The sequence below is a fragment of the Python bivittatus genome, unplaced genomic scaffold (assembly GCF_059951505.1).
Source record: "Python bivittatus isolate LINGU-HERP-01145 unplaced genomic scaffold, Pbiv_v1 ctg000090_np1212, whole genome shotgun sequence".
Taxonomy (NCBI): Eukaryota; Metazoa; Chordata; class Lepidosauria; order Squamata; family Pythonidae; genus Python; species Python bivittatus.
In genome coordinates, this window is record NW_028277046.1 from 4,926,250 (window position 1) to 4,950,623 (window position 24,374).

The 24,374-nt window shown below is 42.5% G+C and overlaps 2 protein-coding genes across 3 annotated transcripts; one reads left to right on the plus strand and one right to left on the minus strand.

The window, feature by feature from the left end:
- The first annotated feature begins 220 nt into the window (after positions 1–220).
- TARDBP (TAR DNA binding protein) lies at positions 221–9,045 on the plus strand. The gene is made up of 6 exons (XM_007420081.4): positions 221–375; positions 3,285–3,538; positions 4,058–4,221; positions 4,896–5,036; positions 6,026–6,196; positions 6,993–9,045. Exons 2-6 carry the CDS (start codon positions 3,301–3,303, stop codon positions 7,524–7,526), a joined length of 1,248 nt encoding a protein of 415 aa, XP_007420143.1. The 5' UTR covers positions 221–375; positions 3,285–3,300; the 3' UTR covers positions 7,527–9,045.
- A 2,668-nt stretch (positions 9,046–11,713) lies between these two features.
- On the minus strand, positions 11,714–24,322 carry MASP2 (MBL associated serine protease 2). Of its 2 annotated transcripts, none has more exons than XM_007420080.3 (12): positions 24,214–24,322; positions 23,913–24,137; positions 22,721–22,943; positions 22,295–22,472; positions 21,461–21,592; positions 17,756–17,952; positions 16,669–16,816; positions 15,734–15,852; positions 15,225–15,303; positions 14,545–14,682; positions 13,693–13,767; positions 11,714–12,515 (listed from the first exon to the last, which is right to left on the minus strand). In XM_007420080.3, the coding sequence occupies exons 2-12, from the start codon at positions 23,936–23,938 to the stop codon at positions 11,740–11,742; spliced, it is 2,091 nt and encodes a 696-aa protein (XP_007420142.2). In that variant the 5' UTR covers positions 23,939–24,137; positions 24,214–24,322; the 3' UTR covers positions 11,714–11,739. The 2 variants fall into 2 exon arrangements, with proteins under 2 accessions (XP_007420142.2, XP_025018852.2); XM_025163084.2 differs by having other exon boundaries at positions 23,913–24,132; positions 24,214–24,296.
- Positions 24,323–24,374: the final 52 nt, after the last annotated feature.

Genomic DNA, 24,374 nt, shown 5'->3' on the forward strand with positions numbered 1-24,374 from the left:
CTCTTGGTGGTACAAAGGGGTGAAACTGTACCATAGACTTCAAATTATCTCCTTACGCGAGGACAGAGAATATGAGAAACTTCGAAATGGAAATACTGAGAGCAATATTTTGAACTATGCTCTCTCCGGAGCGTATTTTCCTGTGGCGATGATAAAAGCCTCCGGTGAGAGGTTACGGCGTTCCCCCCCAAGCGTAGTCGGAATGGCTCGCTCTAGGACCGCGGCTTCAGTCCGTAGTTGCTGAGGGGAAAGAGGGCGCCGCCATTTTGTCGACAGCGAGGAGAGCAGAGGCCTCAGCCGGGAGCTTGCCCGACGTTCTCTCGCGGCCCAGTCGCAACCGATTCTTTCCTGTCCTGCCTAGGCTTCGCGCCAACGGTGAGTCCGGCGGGTGAAGGTCGAGTCAGTCCAACTTGGCGCTGCCTGGGATTGGCGTAGGGATCGCCCATGGAAAAGGCTGGGCCCTCGCGCGGCGTCTGCGGTGGCAGAAACCCTGCCGAGCCTCGATTGCGAATGTGGGTCTTTCTCTTCCGCGCTCCCCGACTCCATGTGGAAAGAAATAAGGCGTCATTCTCCAGCTGTGCGTCTTCCATGTTTGAGGGACTACAGTTCCCACCACCTCTAGCCAGCGAGGCCCTCTTCCGCAAAGGGCGCCTTCCAGTTTGCGCTGGCTCCCGTTGCCCCCCAGCCAATGCCTGTGGTGTGGTTGTGGAAGAATAGGCTCTGCGGGAAACTGCAGGTTGATGGGAGTTGTAGTTCAGAGAAATGCGGGGAGAGGGCCTTGTATCAGAGAAGACAAGGCTGCCTCAGTTCTACGCCCCTACTACTTTAAGTAGTTTCGAGCTATGTCTTTCTCTCCCCCACTGATTTTAAAAACCTACGGAAAATACTTAAGACTAAGTATTTAGATGGGAGACCACTAGGAAATCCCAGGGCTGTAGGTTCGATTGGGAAGAAAAAAAAATCCCTAAAGAAGGCAGTGGCAAGCCACTTCGGTATTGTGCCAAGGAAATTTCGTGGATGTTCTGATGGAGCCATGAGAAGTCGAGGGAAACTTCATCTTTCAACTTCATCTTTCAACAGGCTGGCACTGGGTTACCTCCTTTGATAGGCTGATTGAAGAAAAGAGGAATTTGTTACCTCACTATTTCAAAAATATTTAATCTGACTTCCAGGGTACATTTATGGATAACTCATTCCCATGGTGGCTAAATTTGTACCTATTTATTTATGTTGTGTGTGTGTGTGTACAGTTGTAAACCAAAAAAAAAAACCCAGATATTAGCATCCTGCACAGAAAATCCATTTGCAGCAGAAACTGATCACAACTGAATTTCTGTTAGATCCAGCAACTTTTAACAGCAATTGTTATGCACAAAACTTTCCCACTTTCCATCTACTAAGAAATGTGTAGTTGTCTGTTGGAGGCAACCAGTTGGAGGTGAGATTAGCTCTGACATCTAGAATGATAGATGAGTCAATTCAAGAGAATACATACATTCTATCATATATAATCTTCATTGTATTGATACTGTTAGTGACAGTTTTACTCTAAAGCAGTCTACTTTGAAACAAATGAGGCAATGCTTGTTATAAATCCCTGTTGTGGGCTCTTTGAGCCATATGACTAATAAACCTTGCACTGAACTTTTTGTTTGTGATGCTAATGTTATTGTTAATGAAACTCCAATAACAGAAAATAGTTTTTAGTGGCTGTCCCCAAAGATTGGAAACCTCTCTTCATGTTTGGTTTTAAAATATATTTTAGGGTCAGAAACCATTTTAGTATGCTGTTTGTCTTTTTGTGTGTGTGATTTCTACTTTTCATAGTTTTGTATGTTATGATTTTCTTTTTTTAAAATATATTTAACTTTTCAGCCATGGTTACTACTGGACCAGCTTATAGAGCAATTAAAACAAGATGGACTTTGTTTTAATTATACATTTATTTGTGTGCATACACACACACACACACACACACGTTATGCTGTTCCCTTTGCAACATTCTCAGCTTGTAATATAAAATGAATGACACAGAATGAAAAGGAAATAGAGGACAAACAAGATCAAGCAAATCATAATATTTTATGATTTTGTGTGAGAGAGAGGGGCCAGTTTTGAGTGTTACGCTGTTGACAGAAGTTCCTGTTTGTTTTAACGTGTTCAGTTGAACAGGAAAGTCAAAGGGAATAGCCAAAAATTGCTGGTGTCTTGCTGAGCCAGAGGAATTAATTTACTTGTCTCTCTGTTCCTTTTTTAATAGCTGGCTGATGGGTGCCAGTTTGGCAAGATGGCGAGGACAGTAACTACCTTATAATTAGATTAACTAACTGGAATGTGTTATATGGGCCTTAAAGGTAGCATGTAAATAATAAAAGTTACGAGCATCTGGATGGCCACTGTTGGAATGAAAATGGTAGTTGGTAGTGTATCAGGTAAATGGAGTGATTTTGTTTGTATACCAAATGCATATGAATGTTAAAAAAATAAAATACAGTATGCATTCATTATTTTTTCTTTCTGAATATTGACTCCAAGGAAGACACGTTAACCTCTGTCTCCCCTGCCCCCAAATGTTATTAAGGTAAGCTGCTGGGCAGAGAAGCAGCAGTTGAAGAGAATTTGCTTCTCTCTCTGGAAGGGACATTTTGTTCCAACTGCAAGTGGTTCTGAGGCTGCAGGAATGAATTCTGCTCTCTGCACCAAGTAGAGGATTAACTGCCTGCTACTGGGTAGTTGTGTGTCTTTTGTTTGAAGAGGCTTTAACATTAAATTGTGCATAAATGCTTCTTTAAATTTGTTCTATTATTATCCAGCTCATCTGCCTCTCCTCTTGTTTGTTGTGTCTTTTAAAATTGTAAAGTAAAGCTAGAACCTATAGTTATTTGATGGATCTGAACTAGTTTGGTATGCATTCTTGGTCTGAAAATGGGAATAAAAGCATGGTGGAAATAAAATGTGCATAAACTAGGAAACTCCTTTGTACTGAGGCAGATTTAGTTTAGTATTGTCCATTCCAATTGTAGGTGGATCTTTAGGCTCTCAAAGTTCTTCCATCTTCCATCTTTCTTTCTTTTTTTTCAACTAGAGATAGAAAGATTGGATTTACAGCCTTTTCCATGCAAAGCATGCTCTGGCATTTTAGTTACAATCTGTCCTTTTTCACTTCACGTTCTATCAGGTAAACAGTATTTAGATTCTGCCATAAGCCAAACCACTGATTACTTTTTATAAATTGCATGTTGCTTACTTTTCTTCTTTATTCATCTGTTTCTTTTACCCTTCAGTAACATCACGGTGGAGATGTCGGAATATATCCGAGTTACGGAAGATGAGAATGAGGAACCCATTGAGATCCCTTCAGAGGATGATGGGACTGTGTTACTCTCAACAGTTACTGCTCAGTTCCCAGGGGCGTGTGGTCTGCGTTACAGAAACCCTGTGTCTCAGTGTATGAGAGGAGTCCGATTAGTGGAAGGAATTCTTCACGCACCAGATAATGGCTGGGGAAATTTGGTATATGTGGTGAATTATCCCAAAGGTGAGTGTTTAAAATTACTCTTCTTTTTCTTAGAAAGAAAAATAGCTTCTTGTTTATCAACTATAAAAAAATATAGTTGGAAATTAAATCAGTTAACAAAACATTTTATTTCAGCCATGTGTGAAGCAACTGAATTATTTAGCCTGTTATTCTTTTAAATAATTGGGAAGGGAAACCACAAATAGTAGTCTACTGTCTAACTTAAGCATACGCCTTAGCATTATGAGGTTATATAAATGCAGTTATTTTGTAAGACCCCACTTACTGACATCTAACTAAATACATATTAGAGAGACTATGTGCATAATTACTTAGGAATAAGCTACATATTGAAAATAATTCTTTCTGGAGTAACAAGATTGAGATGTGCACAGCTCTAAAATTAACTGATTTTTAATAATAGTAACAATATGTAGTAATTTATTAAATTTATATGCTGCCCAACTCCCAGCAACTTTGGGAGTCTTATGTTGCATTTAATGTAATCTGTGTTCATCTATGTCTATGGCTGTCTCTTAGACAACAAGAGGAAAATGGATGAAACAGATGCTTCATCAGCCGTTAAAGTGAAACGAGCAGTGCAAAAAACCTCTGATCTGATAGTTTTGGGTCTTCCATGGAAAACAACAGAGCAGGATCTGAAAGAATATTTCAGCACATTTGGAGAAGTTCTCATGGTGCAGGTATTTGGCACAAGTTCTTGAGGCTGCATAGTAGTTCTTATGTTGATCGGCTGGAATGAAAATTTACTTTAGCCAGAGAAGGAATCAAACAGAGCCGACCTCTCAGCAGAGCAGAGGAAAGGGTTCCTGTCTCTCCCTCTCTCTGAGCCAAATGGAATTGGGGACCCCATTTGAGGGAGAGAAAGCTGATCTTGTTGCTGCAGCTTTTCATAAGAGACCATAAAGCAGGATGAAGGCTTCAGCTCAATGACAGAACATTAATATTTTTGTATTACTACATATTTGAAATTTACTTTAGAAATAATAAGGTGACCTCAGTGTGACTGTGGGGCCTCACATCAAACTATAGATCACATTGTGACCAGCTATAAGCTGAGGGCATATAATAGCCCAATATCTGATTTTTTTTTATTTATATATATATATATATATATATATATATATATATATATATATATATATATAAACGATGCTGCACTTTAATGGTTAGATGGCCTAGACATTGGTATTTGAATTTAGATCTTTTTAATATTCATATTTTAAAGTGCTTTTAACTTAGGCTGAATGTTAGTATTTAATGTAAGTCCATGTATGAGATGCCATACGCTAAATAATAAGGTGAAGATAGTGACATAATGTTCTCCTGGCCCTATAATTTCTTTTTCTAAACCTAGGTTAAGAAGGACATCAAAACTGGCCACTCAAAGGGGTTTGGTTTTGTAAGATTTACCGACTATGAAACCCAAGTGAAAGTCATGTCTCAGCGTCACATGATAGATGGAAGATGGTGCGACTGCAAGCTCCCCAATTCTAAGGTACATCACATTTATGGGCTTTATAAATCAAATCAGGCCCAGAGATTTTGTTCTCTGAAACACATTGGCAGAAGTCCAGAGTGGTCCAAGTGTTCATATGACTTGACAGGTTTTTGCAAGTGGGGTGAATTTCAGATATAGATTGCTATTTCTGAAGTGGAGGAAAGGGAGCTGCTGTTAAAGAAAAACAACGCAAGGTCGCCAATCATGCCTGAAGGGACATATTGGCCGAAGTAGAATGAGACCATGGGAACTGTGTTGCCCTTTCCTCACATTACTCAAAATATTATGTGACATGGCACTTTTGTCTTGTCCTTTATTCTAAATTCAATAGAAGGATTGTTCTTTTTATTTCTAGCTACCTGAGGGACCATTGGTCTCCAGTAGCTTCTGTCCATCACGTATGATCCGACAGTTGGCATCCTCTGGTCCCTTTGATTAAACAGGGTCCTCTGAATGGATCCAGGGAGCAGGCCTTCTCTGGCGCAATGCCAGCCATCTGAAAATATCTCCCAGAGATCCTACCCTGACCTTTGAAAACATGGGTTTTGCCCTAAGCTTTGGGCTAAACAGGTGGTGGGCATTTAATGGGGCTATGTATGTTCAGGTGGATGTTTTATTGTTCTCCCAGATGTGTATTGTTCTTTTGGGGTGTTGTTTTAGACTGTTCTCATTGTTTTAAGCCACCCAGAGTCAGTTATAAAATTCAACAAAAGCCATATTACTGCATAGATGCATGCAAAAGTCTGTGAAGTGTTCACAGGGGGAAAAAATTCCATTTTTTATTATCACCTATTTCCTAGTTCGCCAGTTTCTAATTCTAATAATAGTGTCATGTCACTTGAATTTTGGAAGAGACCATTTCAGAATTTGAAAAACTTCCCTGGCTAGTTGCTGCATCCTTATGTAGGAAAAAAATCTTTACTCATTATGGGGTGTGTCACTGTTTTCTTGATATTGATATAAATCTTCTCCTGCATTGGCACCAGCAAAGTCCAGATGAACCTTTGCGTAGCAGGAAGGTGTTCGTTGGGCGTTGCACTGACGACATGACTGCAGATGAGCTCCGTCAGTTTTTTTCGCAATACGGAGAAGTCGTTGATGTCTTCATTCCCAAACCATTCAGAGCTTTTGCCTTTGTTACGTTTGCTGATGATCAGGTATTCACCCAGTGCACCCTTTTCCTGAGGAGCACGCACTGTTTTCTTAAGCAGTTTTCATAACATTCCCGTTTAATTTCATTGTGCGTAAAATGTAAATGCAGTTGGCTTTTGAATTATGAGACACATAAATTACATATATCCTGTTAATATTTTATTCCTGTCAGCTACACAATCACTTCAAGATAGGTTTTGATCCAGGAAAGCTTGATCTAAAGTATCTCAGTATTACTGTGTAATTAGATGCCTCTGTTTCATTGCCACTGTTTAAATAACAATAGACACAAAGCAAACCTTGTAAATAAACTGGCTGTTAATCATTTTTGCCCTTGAGAATGAAGAAAACACAACTCTTAACTCTCGTTTGCCTGGGAAGCTGTTTAATCTCGCCATAGACCTCTGGGCCTGCGGCTACTTATAAATTTGTATGAAGCCGTATTCAATTTCAAAATCCGCTGTGTAAGAACTATAATTGGAATAATCGTGTGGGGTGGGCTTTCTTTCAGAAACGCCAGTGGAAGTTTTTATGAGGAAATAGGTTTCTTGTTTCAGACTGAAGTAGAATGAGTATGAGGTGCAAGGCAAGTTAAATTAATGTTGTGCAGTCCTGGTTTTTTAGCGGAGGGGAGTAATTTTCCACCGTTGGGAGGGAATGCTAATAGTCGGCTAGGTAATACTGAATACTTCAAGTAAGCCTATTCATTGCTGCTCTTGTTAGCATGCTTGGTCCGTTTGTTGTCTGTCTTCCTTCCTTGGCTCCCGCAGTTACTCTGTCCTTGTCCCTTGTTTCTTATAGGTCGCCCAGTCCCTTTGTGGTGAGGACTTGATCATAAAAGGAATCAGCGTCCATATATCCAATGCTGAACCTAAGCATAATAGCAGTAGACAACTAGAAAGAGGTGGAAGATTTGGTGGTAATCCAGGAGGCTTTGGGAATCAGGGTGGATTTCCTAACCGCGGGGGAGGCGGGGGAGGTGGCGGGCTGGGCAACAACCAGGGCAGTAACATGGGGGGCGGGATGAACTTCGGGGCCTTTAGCATCAACCCAGCTATGATGGCAGCCGCTCAGGCAGCCTTGCAGAGCAGCTGGGGCATGATGGGCATGCTCGCCAGCCAGCAGAACCAGTCTGGGCCGTCAGGGAACAACCAGCCGCAAGGCAACCTGCAGAGGGAGCAGAACCAGGGGTTCAGTTCGGGCAGCAATTCCTATGGAGGTTCGAACTCTGGCCCAGCGATAGGGTGGGGCTCGTCCAGCACGGGCTCCGGCAGCGGGTTTAATGGTGGCTTTGGCTCAAGCATGGATTCCAAATCATCTGGCTGGGGGATGTAGGCAGCCTTGTACTGACTCTGGTGGGAAATCAGATTTTTTTTTTCTAGAGCTCCTGGTAAGTATAATATAAAATGCATATACTAAAAGAAAAAAAAACCAAATCGATTTGTTCAGTGTGTAGTATATTTCAATAGTATTTTTGACACTTTTTTTCTTTTGTAAGGGGGAAAAAAAAGATTAAATGAAGTTTTATAGGTTTTGTTACAATGAGTTGGAATACATGAGTTGGGATATTGAGTGGCTGAAAGTGAACTGTTTGCCTAACTGGTAAACGGATGTGCTGCGATTTAATAGGAATTTGTAAAAATTTGATTCCTCGTTTCCTAGTCAGCCGAGATCTTTGCATGTTTCAAAAAAATGGAAGCCATTTTTCAGAAACTGCATCCTATCCTTATTAGTTTTTTTCTTTTAAAATTTAATTTGATCCCCCCGCCATAAGAATTTTTCTCTCTTTCTCTCCTTCCCCCTCCCCCAAATGTCCTGTGTGGAGAATGCAATGTTGGTGTCGGCTTTTTTTCCTTTTAACACTGTCTCCCTTCTCATACTAAAGTACGGTATGGAGACCTCATTTAGTCCTTGCAGTTCATCTCATTTCAAATGTGTCTGGAAGAAGCACTTCATTGAAAACAGTGCAGTTAAAAAAATACACACACAAACACACACACACACACACACATATATATATATATAAAAATATCTGCTTTAGGAATACTCCTGTCTCCATGCTTTCCTCATCCAAGACTCCTTCATCACACTGCACATGCTGCGTCTTAAGATGGTGGGTGTTCCATTTTATCCGCTACTCTTTTTATTTCATGGAGTCGCACTCAACGCTGTGAACGCAAGGCTGTGAGATGGAAACCAGAAGGCTTGTTTGAACTTCTGAAAACCTTGTGTGGGATTGGATTTGTGGTGCCAAGGCATGTGAGGGCTTGGTATGTGCGAGAAAAAGAAGGAGGCGCATGCAGAGAGAGACTTGGTGGTGCATTATGGGATTTTTAAAAAAAAACTTTTTTTTTCTTGACGCAATGTCCCTCGATCCTGTGGCTTTGGTGAGAGAGTGTGCGGAGAGCGATGGGAGCAGACGTACGAATGTTTTCCTTGCATTCAGAAGGACATCTGATCTGGAAGAACTTAAAGGGGGGAGGGCTTTTTACTTAGTTAACCGATTAGTTGGATGTGTTAAGTGAAATGAATATCTGTATTTTTTTTTCTCCTTTATGTCAACTCTGCTGTGAATGCTGTATGGTGTGTGTTCTTTTCTGTTCAATGATCCTGTAAGTGTGGTAACGTGAACTGAAGGTGGGGCTTTTGATGGGAACACCCAGTTCGTGGTGCGCTTTCTGTGTGTTTTTTTCCAGCAAAGTTCACTGACAAGCTCAGGTGTTCCCTTGCGGGTGGAAGTTTCTCTGTCTGTAAGATATCCATATGAATGCTGTTTGCTGAAGTTCTGTGTTTGGATGCTTTTTTATAAGATTTGTCAATGTAGGAAATTCTTAAATAAAACTGATTTAAGTAATACGTGTGTGTGTTTGACAGCCCCCAAGTGCAAAAGAGCTCATAGTTTTTAATTGTTTAAATATCATTTAGGGTAAAACTTGAGTTTTTTACAAATGTGTTTTTTACGTTTGCCTGCCTCGTGTAGCAGAAACTCTGAAACTAAGGTCCAGCCTGATCTTCATACCTTTTGCGATAAACATATCTGAAATGCAGTCGTGTCACGTGAAGTATCCCATCCCTGGTCAGGAAGTACCAATTTCCTGGGTGTTGAAGCAAAGATCCCAAATAACCCTTGCTTCTATGGTATTGTGTTCTCCAGTGCATCCAGCTTGGGTAGCTTAGCTGGGAATACGATGCTAATAACCTTAGTTTCAGTGTGGAGAACCAGTTTGACAAAGCGCTAGCAAACATTTCGGCTCTAAACCTAGAACAGTTACACAGTTACAGGCCTTATACTGTTCCTTCCTTGATGTAAACCTACAACTTTCATTTACTAGATAGTGGAAGCAGTTAATTTGATCCCGTTAAATTTATACACTTTAAAGTCTCCTTGTACCTGGAAGATTAGCCTCCCTCATTTTCTTTGCATTTCAGCTTAAAATCCTGTTTCCTTTTAAAGGACATTTGTGTATATAGACTCTTAAAACTCTTTGCTGGGTGCTTACTGTGGCATTGCTGTTCGATACTAAAACCGGTTTATTACACCAGAACATGGTTCTTGGTGTAAAACAGATTTGTGAGTATTCCAGAGGACAGATGTTCTTACGTTGCATAATCTTTACTGCACCTGAATCAGATCCATTGCCAAACTCTGTACCATCTGAATTTTGCATTTTAGCACTTGCACTAACACCAGCTACTGCTGCTGAGTAACACTTAATATGGTTTTCTCGGACCTCCCAAGGCTAAACTGTGTCATCCCAGGAAGGATCATGAGGGTAAGTTTGATACCTCCCTAGCATGGTTTCAGTAATTTATTTTAGCTTGTATTTTTAAAACCCAAGGTCCAGTTCTGAACAGAAAGGGGGACCCATGCTACGGTCATTTTAATGCTACTTCAAGCACTAAGGGTTCTAATGTCCCTTCCCTCAAATCCCTAAGTATCTTAGAAATGTTTTCAAACATGATTCATATCATTAATTTTTTTCGTTAGTGTTGAAAGTGAGTTAATAAACAGAATTCTCATAACTTGATTGTCTGGAGTCTTGTTTTCAACTTTCTGTAGCACTTGTATGTATTGTGCTAATGCAATTTAATTTACCACTGCTAGAAGGATTATCTTGCTAATGAGCTTCATTTAGTAATAAAGAGCATTGTAATTTAACAGAGGCCTGATGTGAGCAAATGTGTGTTTCAGTTACCTGCTGAGCATCTCTTAATTATTGAGACTTTGCTACTCAAATAGATGTGATGGTGACAATTTCTTTTTCCAGTCCAGATTTGTGTGGGCGTGAATTAAGTCTCGGAGCATTTTGGTCTCAGCAGTTGAATCTATAATGTTATAGCTGAACGAGCAGTGCATCCGGGGTTCTTGCCCTATTCCTGTGGGCTGCATACGTCTGACACCCCTTCTCTCTTCCCCCCCGGCTGTCAATATTGCCTGTTTATAAAAAAAACAGTACCTCCATCTCTTCAGTAGCTAATAAAGGAATTCCTTGTAGGCTAGGTTGTGCTCATCAAGATAAGTTTGAGGAGTCAGTAAATATAAATTCGGGGGGGGGGAGGTTAGCCCTGATGAAGTTCAAGATTTGGACTTCTAAATTGACTGGTAGAAGAAAACTGATGGCTCTGACATGAGGAAACTGGATTGACAAGAATTCTGGCTATGATGATTAAAGTTGCCATAAAGAGGAAGGCTGAGTCTTGGGCATATTCAATACTTTGGGGGAAAGTGTGAATTTTGGTCTGAATCATTTCTGTGAACCTTTTTGATTTAAAATGGGCAGCGGTCATAATCATTGGGGCACCTGTGGCATTTCCAGTTGAGATGTTGGCATAAGAAATTGACAAAGAATCAGGTCTTTCAACTCCCCTTGATTTAAAAAAAAAATTGTTGATTGTATAGCATAGAGTGATATGTCTACTTGAGGGAAAAGCTGTGTCCCAATTTTTAAAATATTAGATTGTTGGGCATGAGGGAAAAACCTTAAGAGAGTTTGATTGTGTAAATAGCCACACAATGTAATTTCTGCACTGGAAGAAAAAGGGGAGGACAGTTTTAAAAGCGAGACATGGGTAGTCCCTGGGTTAAGAGTGCCCGGTTTACAGACCCATAGTTAAGAGTGGAGCCTGTTGCAACAAAATTCAAGTTAAATACACAATTATTCGAGTTAATTACACAATGCTTCTTATACAGTATTATATAATAATACTGTTGTGGCTTACATACAAATTTGACTTAAGGACAGACCTTGGGAATGGAACCCGTTCTTAAATTGGGGACTACCTGTATTAAAACTACTGTGTTGGGGGAAGATGTGTTTAAGGCAGATTAAAGTGTGTGTATCTTTATTTTAGTAACTTTTACCATTGCAGCTTGTTCCGATTGAGCTTTAAAATGTTCAGGACACCTTTAAAGTCAGATTCTGTGTACCTTTCTCCAAAATAAATCCCAGTTAGCCCGGGGGGGGGGGGTATAGATGTGCATTATTAAATTCTACAGAATCAATCACATTCTATGCTTTGTTTTATTGAAAAACACAACAAAACCCAATCAAGAATGGTGTGCAATTAGGGCCTCAATCCATGACACGTAATTGGCCGCCTTAGTATATACCCCGTAGAGCTCAGCAGAGCCACATTCCAGACCCCAGGAGACCACGCCACCCACAAACCATCTCTTGGTCTCAGTATCACGGAACACCAAGGCTCCACCGCTGTCCCCATAGCAAGAGTCCTTCCCCCCCTCCTCCGTTCCTGCACAGAGCATATTTTCTGTTAGCGTGAGTGGCTTTCCCTCCAAAGTACGGCTTGCATACGCAGCTTTACACTTGTTAGGTTCAACAACGTCTACCTCAGTATACAACAAGAAACGGGACTGCCGGGATCGCTCTGTTTTTCCCCAGCCGGAAATTATTCCTGTGTTGTTTGTGTTCACGCGGAAGCTGGGTTTATATCCCGGCAAGCAGATCGGAGTGATGTTTTTGCTAATGGGAACTTTGTGTTTCAGTTTGATCAAAGCGATGTCATTGTCAAAGTTGATGCCGTCATTTGCAAAGCCTCTGTGGACAAAAGCTGATTCTGCCCAGGCTTGGTGGTAATGTGGGGAGCGTTTGTTTAGGATCCCCAGTTTCAAGGTCAGGGAGGATGCGTCGGCTGGGCTGCTGAGGACGTGAGCGGCCGTTAAGATCCAGTTATCGTATAAAAGGGCTCCGCCTCCCGTTGTTCCCTGTGCGTCAGTGATTAAAACCTGCCAAGGGAATTGGCCGGGCAGAGCCTTCTGCCCCCCAAAGATGCGCTTCAAAGTATTAGAAGTTTGGACTCCGCAGACTGGCGAGGAGGAGAAAGGAGACCCTGGAGTTAGGCTGTTATCAGATCAGTGAGATTTGATTCTCCCACCTCCCAGCCTCAGTCTACAAGCCTCGGGAAAGTGCCACGTGGGGCTGGACTATGTATCCCAACCTTTGTTGTTTTCCCACTCTTCCCTGCCCCAGAAAGGAATTCCAGGGAGGGCGGTGGCTGAACTTTGGATGTCAGGTTTGCCAAGCACCTTCTACCTTTAAGCTATGAGACCTCTTTCCCCCACTCTGGAAAGACACCTTTACTGCGGGATGTGTTTCTTAGTCACAAATCTAGGCCACACAAGGTTACGTTGATGCTTAAACTATGGAAATATCATTTTTTCCTTAATTTGTGGTTTTGCTTTATGATCTCCCAAGTATTGTGTGGCTCAGAACTACCTCCTCCACAAATATGAATGCTGCCTTAATACAGTATCTTAATACAGTATCTTGGATCACTAGATGGCACATTCTGGTCTTTTCAGCAATAGTGATCCAGGAGGATCGTTATTGAAACATTGGCACCAAAAATAAAAATAGGCTTCTAATTGGATGTCACCTGCTGAGGAAATGTGCCTGATAGAAATTTAAACCTTGTAAGTTTGACCAATGGGAAAGAAATCTAGTTTATCTCGAATGACTTTGTTTTTAGCTCTTTCTATGCTACAGGCTTTGTTGTTGGGTATGTTCCCAATTGTGCAGTTTGATTGGACGATTAGATAGATGACGGGACAGAATACAAAGATTATTTTGTATTAATACAGAAGTTTTGGAGAGTTTTTTTTTTTTAAAGCTGGCAGTAAGGGATATGTCATATACTCATCCAAAGCTTTGTAATACCTGGCTCTTTAGCCTTGAATACTGTAGTTCCTAGAGTAGTTTCTTTTGTCTAGTTAAAAGGGATTTATTTATGTTTAATGAAAAATATTTTCAGTCATCTTTTTCTCATATATGGGTATGAGAAAATCTGGGGGAGATAAAAACCAAAAATCTTTATCCATAAGATGAAAACCCCCCGTTATGCATAGCTGGCTGGTCAGGAGGGGGAAACTCTTCTGGCACCACTTGGAGCAGATAAGCAGCATGAAGCAAGAAAATGGTGACATTTGCCTAAGATCATATCCTTGTCTTATGTACCTGTTGTAGAGCAGTTGCATATATATTACCTGGCTCACAGACCGGAGGTGCTTTGTTCCCCTTGTGATCCCTCCAGAAACCATCAGGGGCACACTGGTAGTTACCTGCGCAGACAGAACAGTCTTGTTAGAGAGAGAGAGGCCCATGCTTCAAGTCACAGCCAGCTCTTTCCAACCAGTGTTAAACCCAGTCCTCCTAACCTCTAGAATTTCCCAGTTTGCATCCCAGTGTTCGCTAATACCTCCCTCTCTCGTGCTTCTGTGCATAGCAATACCAGACGACTTGTGTTTGTGTTCCACCAGGTTTTACAAACGCCTCAGGTTGAACAGTACTTTTCACGGGTCCTAACATCTACAATCCAACTTGTGGGTATGCCATAAGGACTCAATAGATGTGAACGTGGCGCAATACCAGAGCAATTAAGCCAAGGTCCTGCAAATGACCACTGGTATTTAGTCCAGCTTTTTTTTTTTTTTTTTTTGGACCACTTCCTCTTGGATTGTCATATCATTATAGAATTCTTTCTCCATGTACTGATCCGTCTGCACCCAAAGCAGCACTTCATTTGCACAGGGAGCAGTCTGCGTAGCCTTCGTGAACTTGCAAGATTTGCAGAATTGATTTTTAAACACTCTGGTTTTTTTGTATATTAAGGCAATCAGATAAGGGGGAGAGATTTGCAGATCCATTGAATGTTTTAAGGAACAAGAGAACGTTAAAAGAACAGAACGTCCTGGACGAAGATCCTGCTAACTAGAATGCGGAAGAGGTGCGATCTACGCTGCCTTGCTTTGAGCGACAAGCTCCCACTGGGATTGCAGGGAGCTTTTCTGCGCAAAACGGAAGGCACCCTCTCCTAAGTCATGAAAGGTTTATCTTACCAGAGTGGCCCGCTTTCAGGGCATAGAAGGGGCTCTCACAGTTATATTTAATCTTGGCTTGGTATGTGGAAATATCTCTTCGGGTGACATACACGAGTGTGCCGTTCGCTATGTCATTAGCAGGGCCACAGTCGACAACTGAAAGGGATAAGGTAGAAATATTAAGTGTCTGAAAGGAATACAGACAACGATTACAAGAAATTGCAGGGCGACAGCAGTGGCAGGATAGGGAATGGAGAATCCAGTCCCAAGTCAAAAGGAATCTCTCTGATACTTGATTTAAGACATCAATATCTTTGGTCTTACAAGCTAAATGGAGAATTATTATTTTAGTCAGACTGTAAATAACATAGATTACATTCTGCCTCTAAGTGTCTCTCAAATGGCTTTTGGAGAATAAAATCAATTTTAAAAGAAGAATTAGAGGGTGAGCAGAAGCAAGATCAAAGATTTTTCTGTATTAAATACATAGCAAAAACTAGGGCATCTGTTGATCTGTCTCTGTACTGAAAACATTCTAAAGCAGGCAATTTTTATTCTGCTGAAATTCAAATGTAGTTTGTCTCCCACAATTTTTATTAGAGAACTTTGTCCTGTCAAACTTGATATGGATCCCCGCAAGAAGCAAGTAATACATCTGAGGACGGCAAATCCAGTCTTAATTCTGGGCAAAGACCTACTGGTGCACTGGGCCATTGGCTTGTTCCAGGTGCCATCCCTCTGGCAGACTGCTTTGAAAGATGCCACGATCAGTTTGTTCTGTGGGAGGGAAAATAGAAAAGATTTCAGGGAGTTTGTTTTCTCCTGAAAACGGTCATGCTTCCAAGAGTAGAAATGGATGTTTTTAGATGGGGACTAAGTTTACTACAAACTGAAAATGCCTTTGTTACTGACGATCAGTTCCAAGAACAGTAAGGCAAAAAAAACAGCTGGTGTTATGCAGTGCAACAGCTTGAGGTCCCATCACCCCAACCAGAAAGACCACATTTGTGTGTGTGTGTGTGTGTGTGTGTGTAAAACTGGGAAAGGTTAATAACAGCTCAATATTAAAATCACGGTGTATTTCATCTCTGCGTGTGCAACATGCAATGCAGTGACTGCTTTGGCACAGGTCCCATGACTAAAATTTACATCGGTCTGTATCCATGCTTGCCAACCCGTAGAAGTAAAAACTAAGAATGTTACACACTTCCAAAAGTACGTAGCCCACGTTGCAGGAGAGGCTGTAGAAGTCTTTCATAATGTATTTTGCCTGCACTGGAGAGATCCGACCATTGGGTGGTGCTTGAGGGCTGGGACATGGCAAAGCTGCAGAGAGGAGACAGGAAAAACAACACTAATTTCCTGTTTCTTTGCAAAGTGGAGTTAAATCACCTCACAGTTCTTACCAAATTGTGTATTTTGGGTTTCTGTCCTACTAATTTTCCTAGCCTGAACGGGAATGGGCTATGCAATGTATGGGCTGTATCATTGAACAAACTGCAGTCCTCCCCAACTGTTTCAGGAGCCATCTGTGTTCTGAACACGTTGGTCCAGTTGGCATAACTTGCCTCAAATAACCTCAGATGCTCTTGCTTGGGGGTCAAGGTAAGAATCCCTTTGTAACAGCATTTCAGATTTGCATCCCCTCCCCTTTCACCTTCTCCCAAAACACTATAATTTGCTTCCTAGATGGATGAGTGGAGAGTCTCCTGTATTTAAAGGCATCGTGCTCAGTGAGGTCGCCTGTTTTTGCCCCTTTGAGGGCATCCTTCCCTGAGCTGTGTGTTATGGTTCAGTCCCTCTGGATGCCATCTGCATCATGGCTAAAGGAAGCGGAGATGAATTCCTTTGCTCTTAGTTGCCCAAAGAGTGAGTTTCAATAGAAAACCAAGAGCACTCAGCAAGTTCAGGAATGGGATGGGGTGATGAGGCCTCCCTGTGGCCTTGTTACTGTGTGTGGGACATCAGGTATCAGAACGAGCTCACCAACCCTCATCCAGGCTGGGAATACTGCTAGAATGAAGTAGTGCAGGTGGTTTTCTAGGCATCCTTCTCTCCAAATCTGGCCCCCGCAAATCCAGTGTGGTCTGGGGCAGTAGGTCGTGCATTCAGTTAACATCTCTTTCCCCAAAGCCCTCTAACCTGTTGTTTCATATCTGAGCTTCCATCCAGCATGAGCACCAGACAGGTCCGTGATGAACTTGATATCTACAGCATTGCTGCGCGTTTCTATTTTGGGAGGTGGGGTGTTGCCGCAGAATGGACCAAATTCTTTATTGGGCGTCTTAATCTGGAAGAACCACATTATACAAGTACTTTATAGCATTCAGCATCCAGATGCTACAGTCTGGCCCTGTCCGATGCCACTTTAAGAAACTTCTTCAATTTTATTTCTTTTATTTTAAACATAAGTTCATTTTAAATGTAATATATCCAAAATAGGATTGGTTTGTTACTGTGAGGCTGCAGAAAATGGGTAAAATTCATTGGATTCGCTGTAATACTAACTAGTATGATTTTAGGGTACACAGTTCAACGGGCATTCCCTTCAGTATCACCCAAGAGTAGAAAAAGAAACCCCATTGGCTTCAGGGAGGTGTGGACAAATGTGCAACCTTGTTTTAAAGGCAACTTTTAAACAACATTCAGATTCCAGCTTTCATCCCCACCATCTCCAAATGTAAGTGGTTGCATGGCAAGGAGTTCTTTGGAAAGACCTCTTGCTCGAAATTTTGGAAAGCCCGTATCAGGTCATTGTAGACAGGACCTCATGGCTCACAAGTGGGGCGAAATAGATTCTACTCTACAGAGATTTATTGTGAACGTTATTTTGAAGGCACCTCGAGACACTGACTGGCTTCACACATCATGCTAGATTGTCATGTAAGTTGACTGGTTTTGCCTTCATTACGTCCTTTTGATTTTCTTTTATTTTTATCAGGTGCTTTACAGTCTATGTGTTTCTTTTGTGCTTTGCTCTTTGCCTCCTAGTCCGTCAAGGATTGGAGCAGGGCACAAATAATGTTAAATAAACAAATACTGTGTGTGTGAGCTATAGTTTAGGGCTTAACTTATCTTGAGCCCAGCCAATTGTGGCTTATTCAACAAATCACGACACTGGGTGTTTTGTGAAGCCGTTCTCTGTCCGTTACCTGCAGTGAATTAACAGAGCCTGCTGTTCCAAACACCCCGATTTCTAGCAAGGACCTACAAAGCAAGTCCCACTGACCTTCAGGATGTCATAGGGACACAGTACTTCTGGATGGGCTTCTACGTCAAAGGTTCCCACAAACTCTAGGATGACCGTGAAACCTTCTTCTACCCGGATGCCATAGTTGCACTCAGAGACTTTAGGATACGGGTTGGGGTAATCGGGGCTGGAGATCTCTCCAGTTCTTGCTGTCAACACCTTATTCGGACAGTGCGCTGAAAGGAAAGGGGGAGAAGAAACAAGAAGCCACCTTCAGAAAAATGTATGCAATTTTTTAGTGTACATTCAGTTCAAGGGCTCACACTGTGTTTTGAGCCAAAAGATGATCTTGAAGGGAATCACAGGTTGATGTAAGAAGAAAGGAGATGTAAATGTCAGTCTTCTGTAGGGAAGCTGGCTGACAGGAGACTGAACTATTCGTTCATCTGGGCAAGTGCTGCCCACTCGGAGTGACGGGGCTCTTCACAGTAGCGATGGGTGCTTTGTTTATCTAGAGATGCAGAGGTCTGCACCTGGGGCACTCTGGGCAGAGTCTGGATACCTGCCTACAAGACCCTGGTACCCTGCGGGGGAGAGTTTGCCCACTATTTGACCATGTTTAGACCACAGACAGAGATTACATGTTTAGGTCACGACTCAATTTGTGGTGCAATCATCCACCTCTTTTCAGTATCTCCAAAAAGGCAAGCCGCCTCCTGACTCTTCATGGTTGCCAGATGTGTAGGACAGGTAATAGAGTTTGCTTGGTAACATGCAGTATGGTTTTTTGTAGCTGGTAAGCTTACAGCCACAACGTCTCCTGCTGACAACCAGAGGCAGGACGGATCATCTAATAAAAGCCTGCTAATTTCCACATTGACAGCCCTTGGTACTTCCTGGAACCCTCACAGGGTTTGCAGCAGTTCCTAGCTGATTTCCAGAGGAGGAGGAGTGAGACTGACTCCTTCATCTGAAACCCACATGGATGAAGCTTGAAATGATCCACCTTAGGAAAGGATTCAAATCTAGCCACGCGCCCTTATCCTTACTCTTCTTCCCACACCTAGTCGTCTTATTTACCAAGTTAAACTTTCAGAGGGAAAAGCTGAACTAGCCTGCTGACTGATTTTTTAAAAAATTATTCTTTGTAAGCTATGACTTTGTCCTGCCCTCCCGTCTCCCAACTAAATGGAGAAGGCTTGCAATTCCATTTTCTCCACCATAATGTATCTTTTTTTAAAAGAGGAACACAGGGCCTGTATAAATCCTCTTTAAAAAGCTTCTGAAGGCACCATTTTTTCTATTGGCTCTGCTGATTGGAAGGACCCTGGTTTTTCAGGGTTATATTTTTTGTATTTGAAGGGTGCAATTGTGTCCTCCGTTCCTCTTTCTGAGATGGTCATCTTCTCCAAATAGTCATAGCCATAGCTGGGGAAAATAGCTTGGAAGTGGAAGAAAGCGAAGGAAAATTATTAACTTTTTGATCTCACTGACTGCCAGATAGAGCAGTGCAAATTTCATAGAAAAACCAGCACAAATGTCATGTCCTGCATCAGGCCAGAAAAACACCAAGAACTGTGTACTGTACTGGAATAAGGAGGAGGTTTGGATAAGACCGGGGGGGGGGGGCACAGTCTTTTTAGTGGCGTAATAGAGGCCACGTTACAAAATGGCCCAGGACAAAGCGTAATTCATTTTAATTTAAATTCAATGTAAATTAAATATAGTGAGTGTACTCCATTAATAGTTCCTCTCTTCTGGCAGGTAAAAAGCGGGGTGGGGCTCTCGAGGCCCTGGGTTGTATATCTCTGTCTTAAGGAAAGCCATAAATGGATGCCAGAGAACGAAAGAAGGGAAAACCTAAACTCCAGAGTCCCGTGTCTCTGCACTCTGAACCTTTCAAATAGTGAGTGCTGGTAGACCATTAAAGTTTAATGCGGTTCAATTTATGATTAGACGGCTTGGGCACTAGTAAGAGAGCCATATCGACACAGGTGACACTGTGAAATTAGTAGTGGGCGCTAATATTAATTCAGCATTCCGCATCAAGGGCTGCATTTTTACTTTTGTAGAAAAGCACACACACATTTATCCCTTGCACAAAAGCAGCCCCCCCCACCCCCCATTCAGCCCTTGGCCATAAACTCCAGCTGGGTTTTAGGAGTATCAGGAGAGCATTCAATTACACTTAGGCCTATATTTTTATTGGAGATAACACTGCAGTGCCCACGAGAGACTTGAACTCTGAGAAACAAGCCTGTCTCAACTTGCGAAAGTGTGATTGCTGGATCATTAGGTCTGAAATTAACAGTTGCCCATAAATTAGGATACTGGATGACTGGGAAAATGTGGCAAAGACAAACGAGTGCAAAATAAAAGGGGAGAAACTGGTCGGCTCTGTGTGTGAATGAGCTGAGATTACATGAAGCCATAAACTGATTTACAAATAAGGATGGCTGAGTCTGCATTCTGCAGACAGATGGACGGAAACCATCTCTTCTGCAACTTAGAGCAGAGTGTGTACAGTTCAGCTGGAAACAAGCCATGGATGTCTAAGCTGAACCAAACAATTGTTTCTTTCTGCTACTTAAACTGTGTGCAGAAAAGACAGAAGCTGTTGGGGTTACTCCTTCCCTACTTGAGATGATGGGGCTTACAGGTGAAATAAACGGAGGGTGGCTTTGGACTTTAGGCTTCTGTAGGGAGCAGGTTGGCAGATGGGGGCAGTGTTTGCACAAGCTATGATTGTTCCCCCCCTCAACTGCCCTCCCCAAGTGTTTTACTTCCTCCCTAGGTCTTGAAGAAAAATATATTGAGGGAGGGAGAGGCTTTTTGGAGGTTGACTCAGAGGAAGAGCCCAGAACCTCTTTCTGTCCATCCCTTCTCTGTCTTAAAGTGCCCAATTTCCATTTTAAGCGTGATGTTGTTGGACCACGAAGCCGTAATGTGTTGAGATTTGGGTGGGCAGAAAAACTTGTCTGTTTTGGCATTAAGCATCAAATGAGATGGAGCTTACTGTGATTCTGCCCCGACCTCATTTTGACTCCTTTGTTTCTGCTAAGAAACCTGCTGGGTCTGTGTAGGATACTGTTCCCATACACCCTCCTACGACTGCACCGTCTCCCTCCTCTTCGAAGCCCTCTCAGGACAATTTTCAGCCCAGCTTGTGACCTCCTTATATATGTATGTTTCACTTTCCTCTTGTCCAGAGTGCTATTGCAAAATAAAGGTTGCAGGAAATTTGGGAAGAAGGGTAGAAGCCGTTTTATTAACCACAGGAGGCAGATCTGGAAGGGAGAAGAGGAGGGAAGAGTGTAGCCTCTGTAGGTTTTCAGGAGAAGACTACAGGTGGTTCAGGAGGAGGGAAGTTGGCACCTCTATCTCCATCTCTGCCTAAGCTGGAGAGCGGCAAGTTTATTTCACGCTGGAAAATAAGAAAGGGAGACAAGAAGGATCGAAAAGAAGAAAACGAAGCTGGTGAATATAATCCTTCCTGAGTGAGTGACATAGCAGATTTTAATATGTTTTCCTTTTCTAAAGTTACCACGGTCAGTTTAACTTGTTTTAAATCATAATGAAAACATCATGAAGAGAGGAATGCAGAGCATTCCAGTAAATAGTGAAGCAGCTTCTCGCACGGACAGATTAGGTAAATGGTGATTAAAAAAAAAAAATGCTCGGGTATCATGCTCGGGCCAATTTTTGACAACTTCAGCCTCCCTGCTTTCCAGGAAGTAGACTTACCTTTGCAAGTCTTCTTGTCCCTGTGCAGGAGGTAGCCAATTCGGCAACTGCAATAAAAGCCGCCCAGGTAATTGTGACAGTAGTGGTCACAAGGCGACTCGCCGTCAAGCTGCTGTTCACACTCATCAATGTCTAGAAGAGAAAAACAGAAATGGAGGCCCAGGCTTGGCTCGTGGGATAAAGTGTGGCTCTTTGGGGCAGGGTTTGTAGAAGTAGAAGGAGCGGGGTGGCTGCCAACGTACAACATGGGAAATGCTAAAACTGGATTGTTTTTACTCAGGTCCACAGAAGCTGTGTCAGTTGATGGGTCTCTCCTGGCCCAAGGCTCTGTTGTTCTCCAGGCCTTTTGCATCTCTGAGACCTCTCCAAAATTCAGTGGTACAATTCCTGCAATTTCCCTCTGTTTTGGTTTAGAAAATACATGCAAAACTATACTGTAACTTCTAAAAACACGTTCTATGATGTAAAAAGAAAACCCACAAAACTAGACAGTTAAGAAAAATCCCTCCCCGTACTTTGTACCTCCTATTTCTAAACATATGGTTGCTCGTGGCAAGTGGCAGCAATTCTCCTAGATTTGCATCAGGATTTGTTTCCAGGAGACGCCAAGGGATTGAGCCTTCTGTTGTCCAATTATGTGCTGGTTAGGGTTTCTCTCCTGCAAGTAGCTACTTTATACCGGATCAGACTGTTTTCCGTCGGCCTCAGCATAGCCTACATCAGTAGGGTCTTAGGCAGACACCTTTCTCATCATGCTGTCACTTTTTCCCCCCCTTCACTGGAGTCATCGAAATGTGGAGCCTCCTGTCTGCTAAGCATTTCTCTCCTCCTCACCATCAGCAGCGTAGAAAGCCTCAAAGCCCGTGAACTGTTTCTCATTGGAGTAATCCGATCTGAAAGTAACTGCTAAGTTGTTATCAATGGAGCGGTATATCTTTTTCCCAGGGGCCTCTTCGGTGTCAGTGCTCTCATGCCCGCAAAGAGTGGCCACGACCTTTCCTCCTGAATGCAGCTGCAAAGCAAACAAACCATGAGCCCTGTCACGGGGTCACATCTTCCCCTGGGCTTCTCTGGGGAACTGGTAGGACACAAGCGGTCCCCCTAAACGGGAGAGTCTTGTTGCATCTTCTGGGAGCTACCCAACTATGAAACAAGACCAGGTTGCTTGCTCACTAGTACCAAATGTGCTTGCACGCGTGTGCACAGTATGAATCTCAACATGCACACCAGCCACGCTTACATACTAGTAGTTTCACGTACTTTGACGTAGTCGTATTCACACTGATAAGAGAGCTCAACGTTGAAGTGAGTAAAGTAGATGTGGATAGTGTAGCCCTGAGGCAGGGTGATATTCCATATCCTCTCCTTGCTGTTAGGATAGACGTTCGGGAAGTCTGGAGATGTGATCCTCCCGTACATTTTGTCTAGCTGAAGAATGTCACCGAGTATCCCATGGCAAAAAGTGAGGATGAAGAAGCAAAATCTGTGCCAGAGGAAATAGGGAAAGTTACCAAAAGAATGGCTGGTTCATCCTTCACTCACGCTGACTGACTGCCTTCCTCATCTCCTCTCCTTTCTCTGTCTTTTCAGATTCCTGAGACCATTACCTCTTTAAAAACATTCTGTGAAGCTAAAGAGTTGGTCATAAAAACTGTTTCAATTCCGTTACTAAAACAGGCACACATTTATTGAATTCTGTAGGCTACCCAGAGATATAACTTCAATTCTTATCTGTCCAAGCCAGAATTGCCAATTTGTCATCGCTGTCATCACCATATAGAAGCAGAAAGAAGCTGAATTTAAGAAAGCCGACTACACTTCATTAAGCAGAAAGAACACAAGAAGAAAAGCCACGCTTGATCTAATTAAATACCAATTTAATATGGCCTCCGGTCTCCCTCCATAGCCGAATAGAAGCCTCAAGGAAGCAGGATATAGCCCTGTTCATCTCCATTAATTTATCAAACAGACTACTAAAGTCATCTGAGTTGGTGGAGAGCATGATGTCTTCAGAAATTCAATAGTGCTGCAGCAACAGGGAAAAAAGCAGGTGGACAGAGGAGGAATTTCACAAGCACATGGCCAACGGAGGAAAGGCCTGTTTCTCACAATAGCCCATGCCTTGCCAGAAGGAATTGAATTATGAAAGCATTTCCCAGTCAAAACAAGGTAATAGTGATTGATAGAAATTGGTAGAAATCATTAAGTTGGAGAGAAAAGGAAACCTCGCAAATTGTTCTACCTCCCGCGTGATCAGACAGACTAGGTTCTTCCAGGAGACCAAGTAGTATCATCCATATCTCTGTAAGTTGTGGAACAGATTGCTATTCTCAGGGCCGTTTACGTGAGCAGCCTTTTTACAAGGACCAGTTCGATTTTGCTGGTCAAAAGTGTTAAAAGGAATCCACAGTGAGACCCCAGTTTAATTCCCAAGAGTTTGCTTAGAACATACCTCATCGTAGCAGAGTTCCTGTTCATTTCCACCAGGTTTCTGCTGTCGGTGCCTTTCCCTGGATTATGTACGTTGTTGAGGAAGGCTTCCCTGGTGTTGGTTCAGAGATGTTTGTCTGAATGTTGAGCTCTGGTCTTACGTTGTCCTTTCCCTCAATCAGGCAAGTGGCGGAAGTGGGATGGGCTGTCCTCAGTCTGTTCTCTGCCTCCCCTGTTCTCCTCTTCCCTTAAAGAAAGAAAGGATGAAAGACAGAAAGACAGAGAGAGAGAGAGAAGGAAAGAAAATACAGAGGGAGACCCACCTTAGGTCTTTCGACTTCTAAGCTTGTTCTGAGAGACACCAGGCTGAAAAAATAGCATTTGTGTGTGAAGCAAGTGAGATAAAATGGGGAAGGTACAGGGAAGTACATTTTGTGGATGGGGGGGAGGGATTGTATTGGGCAATAGCCATTGTGTTTCGTCA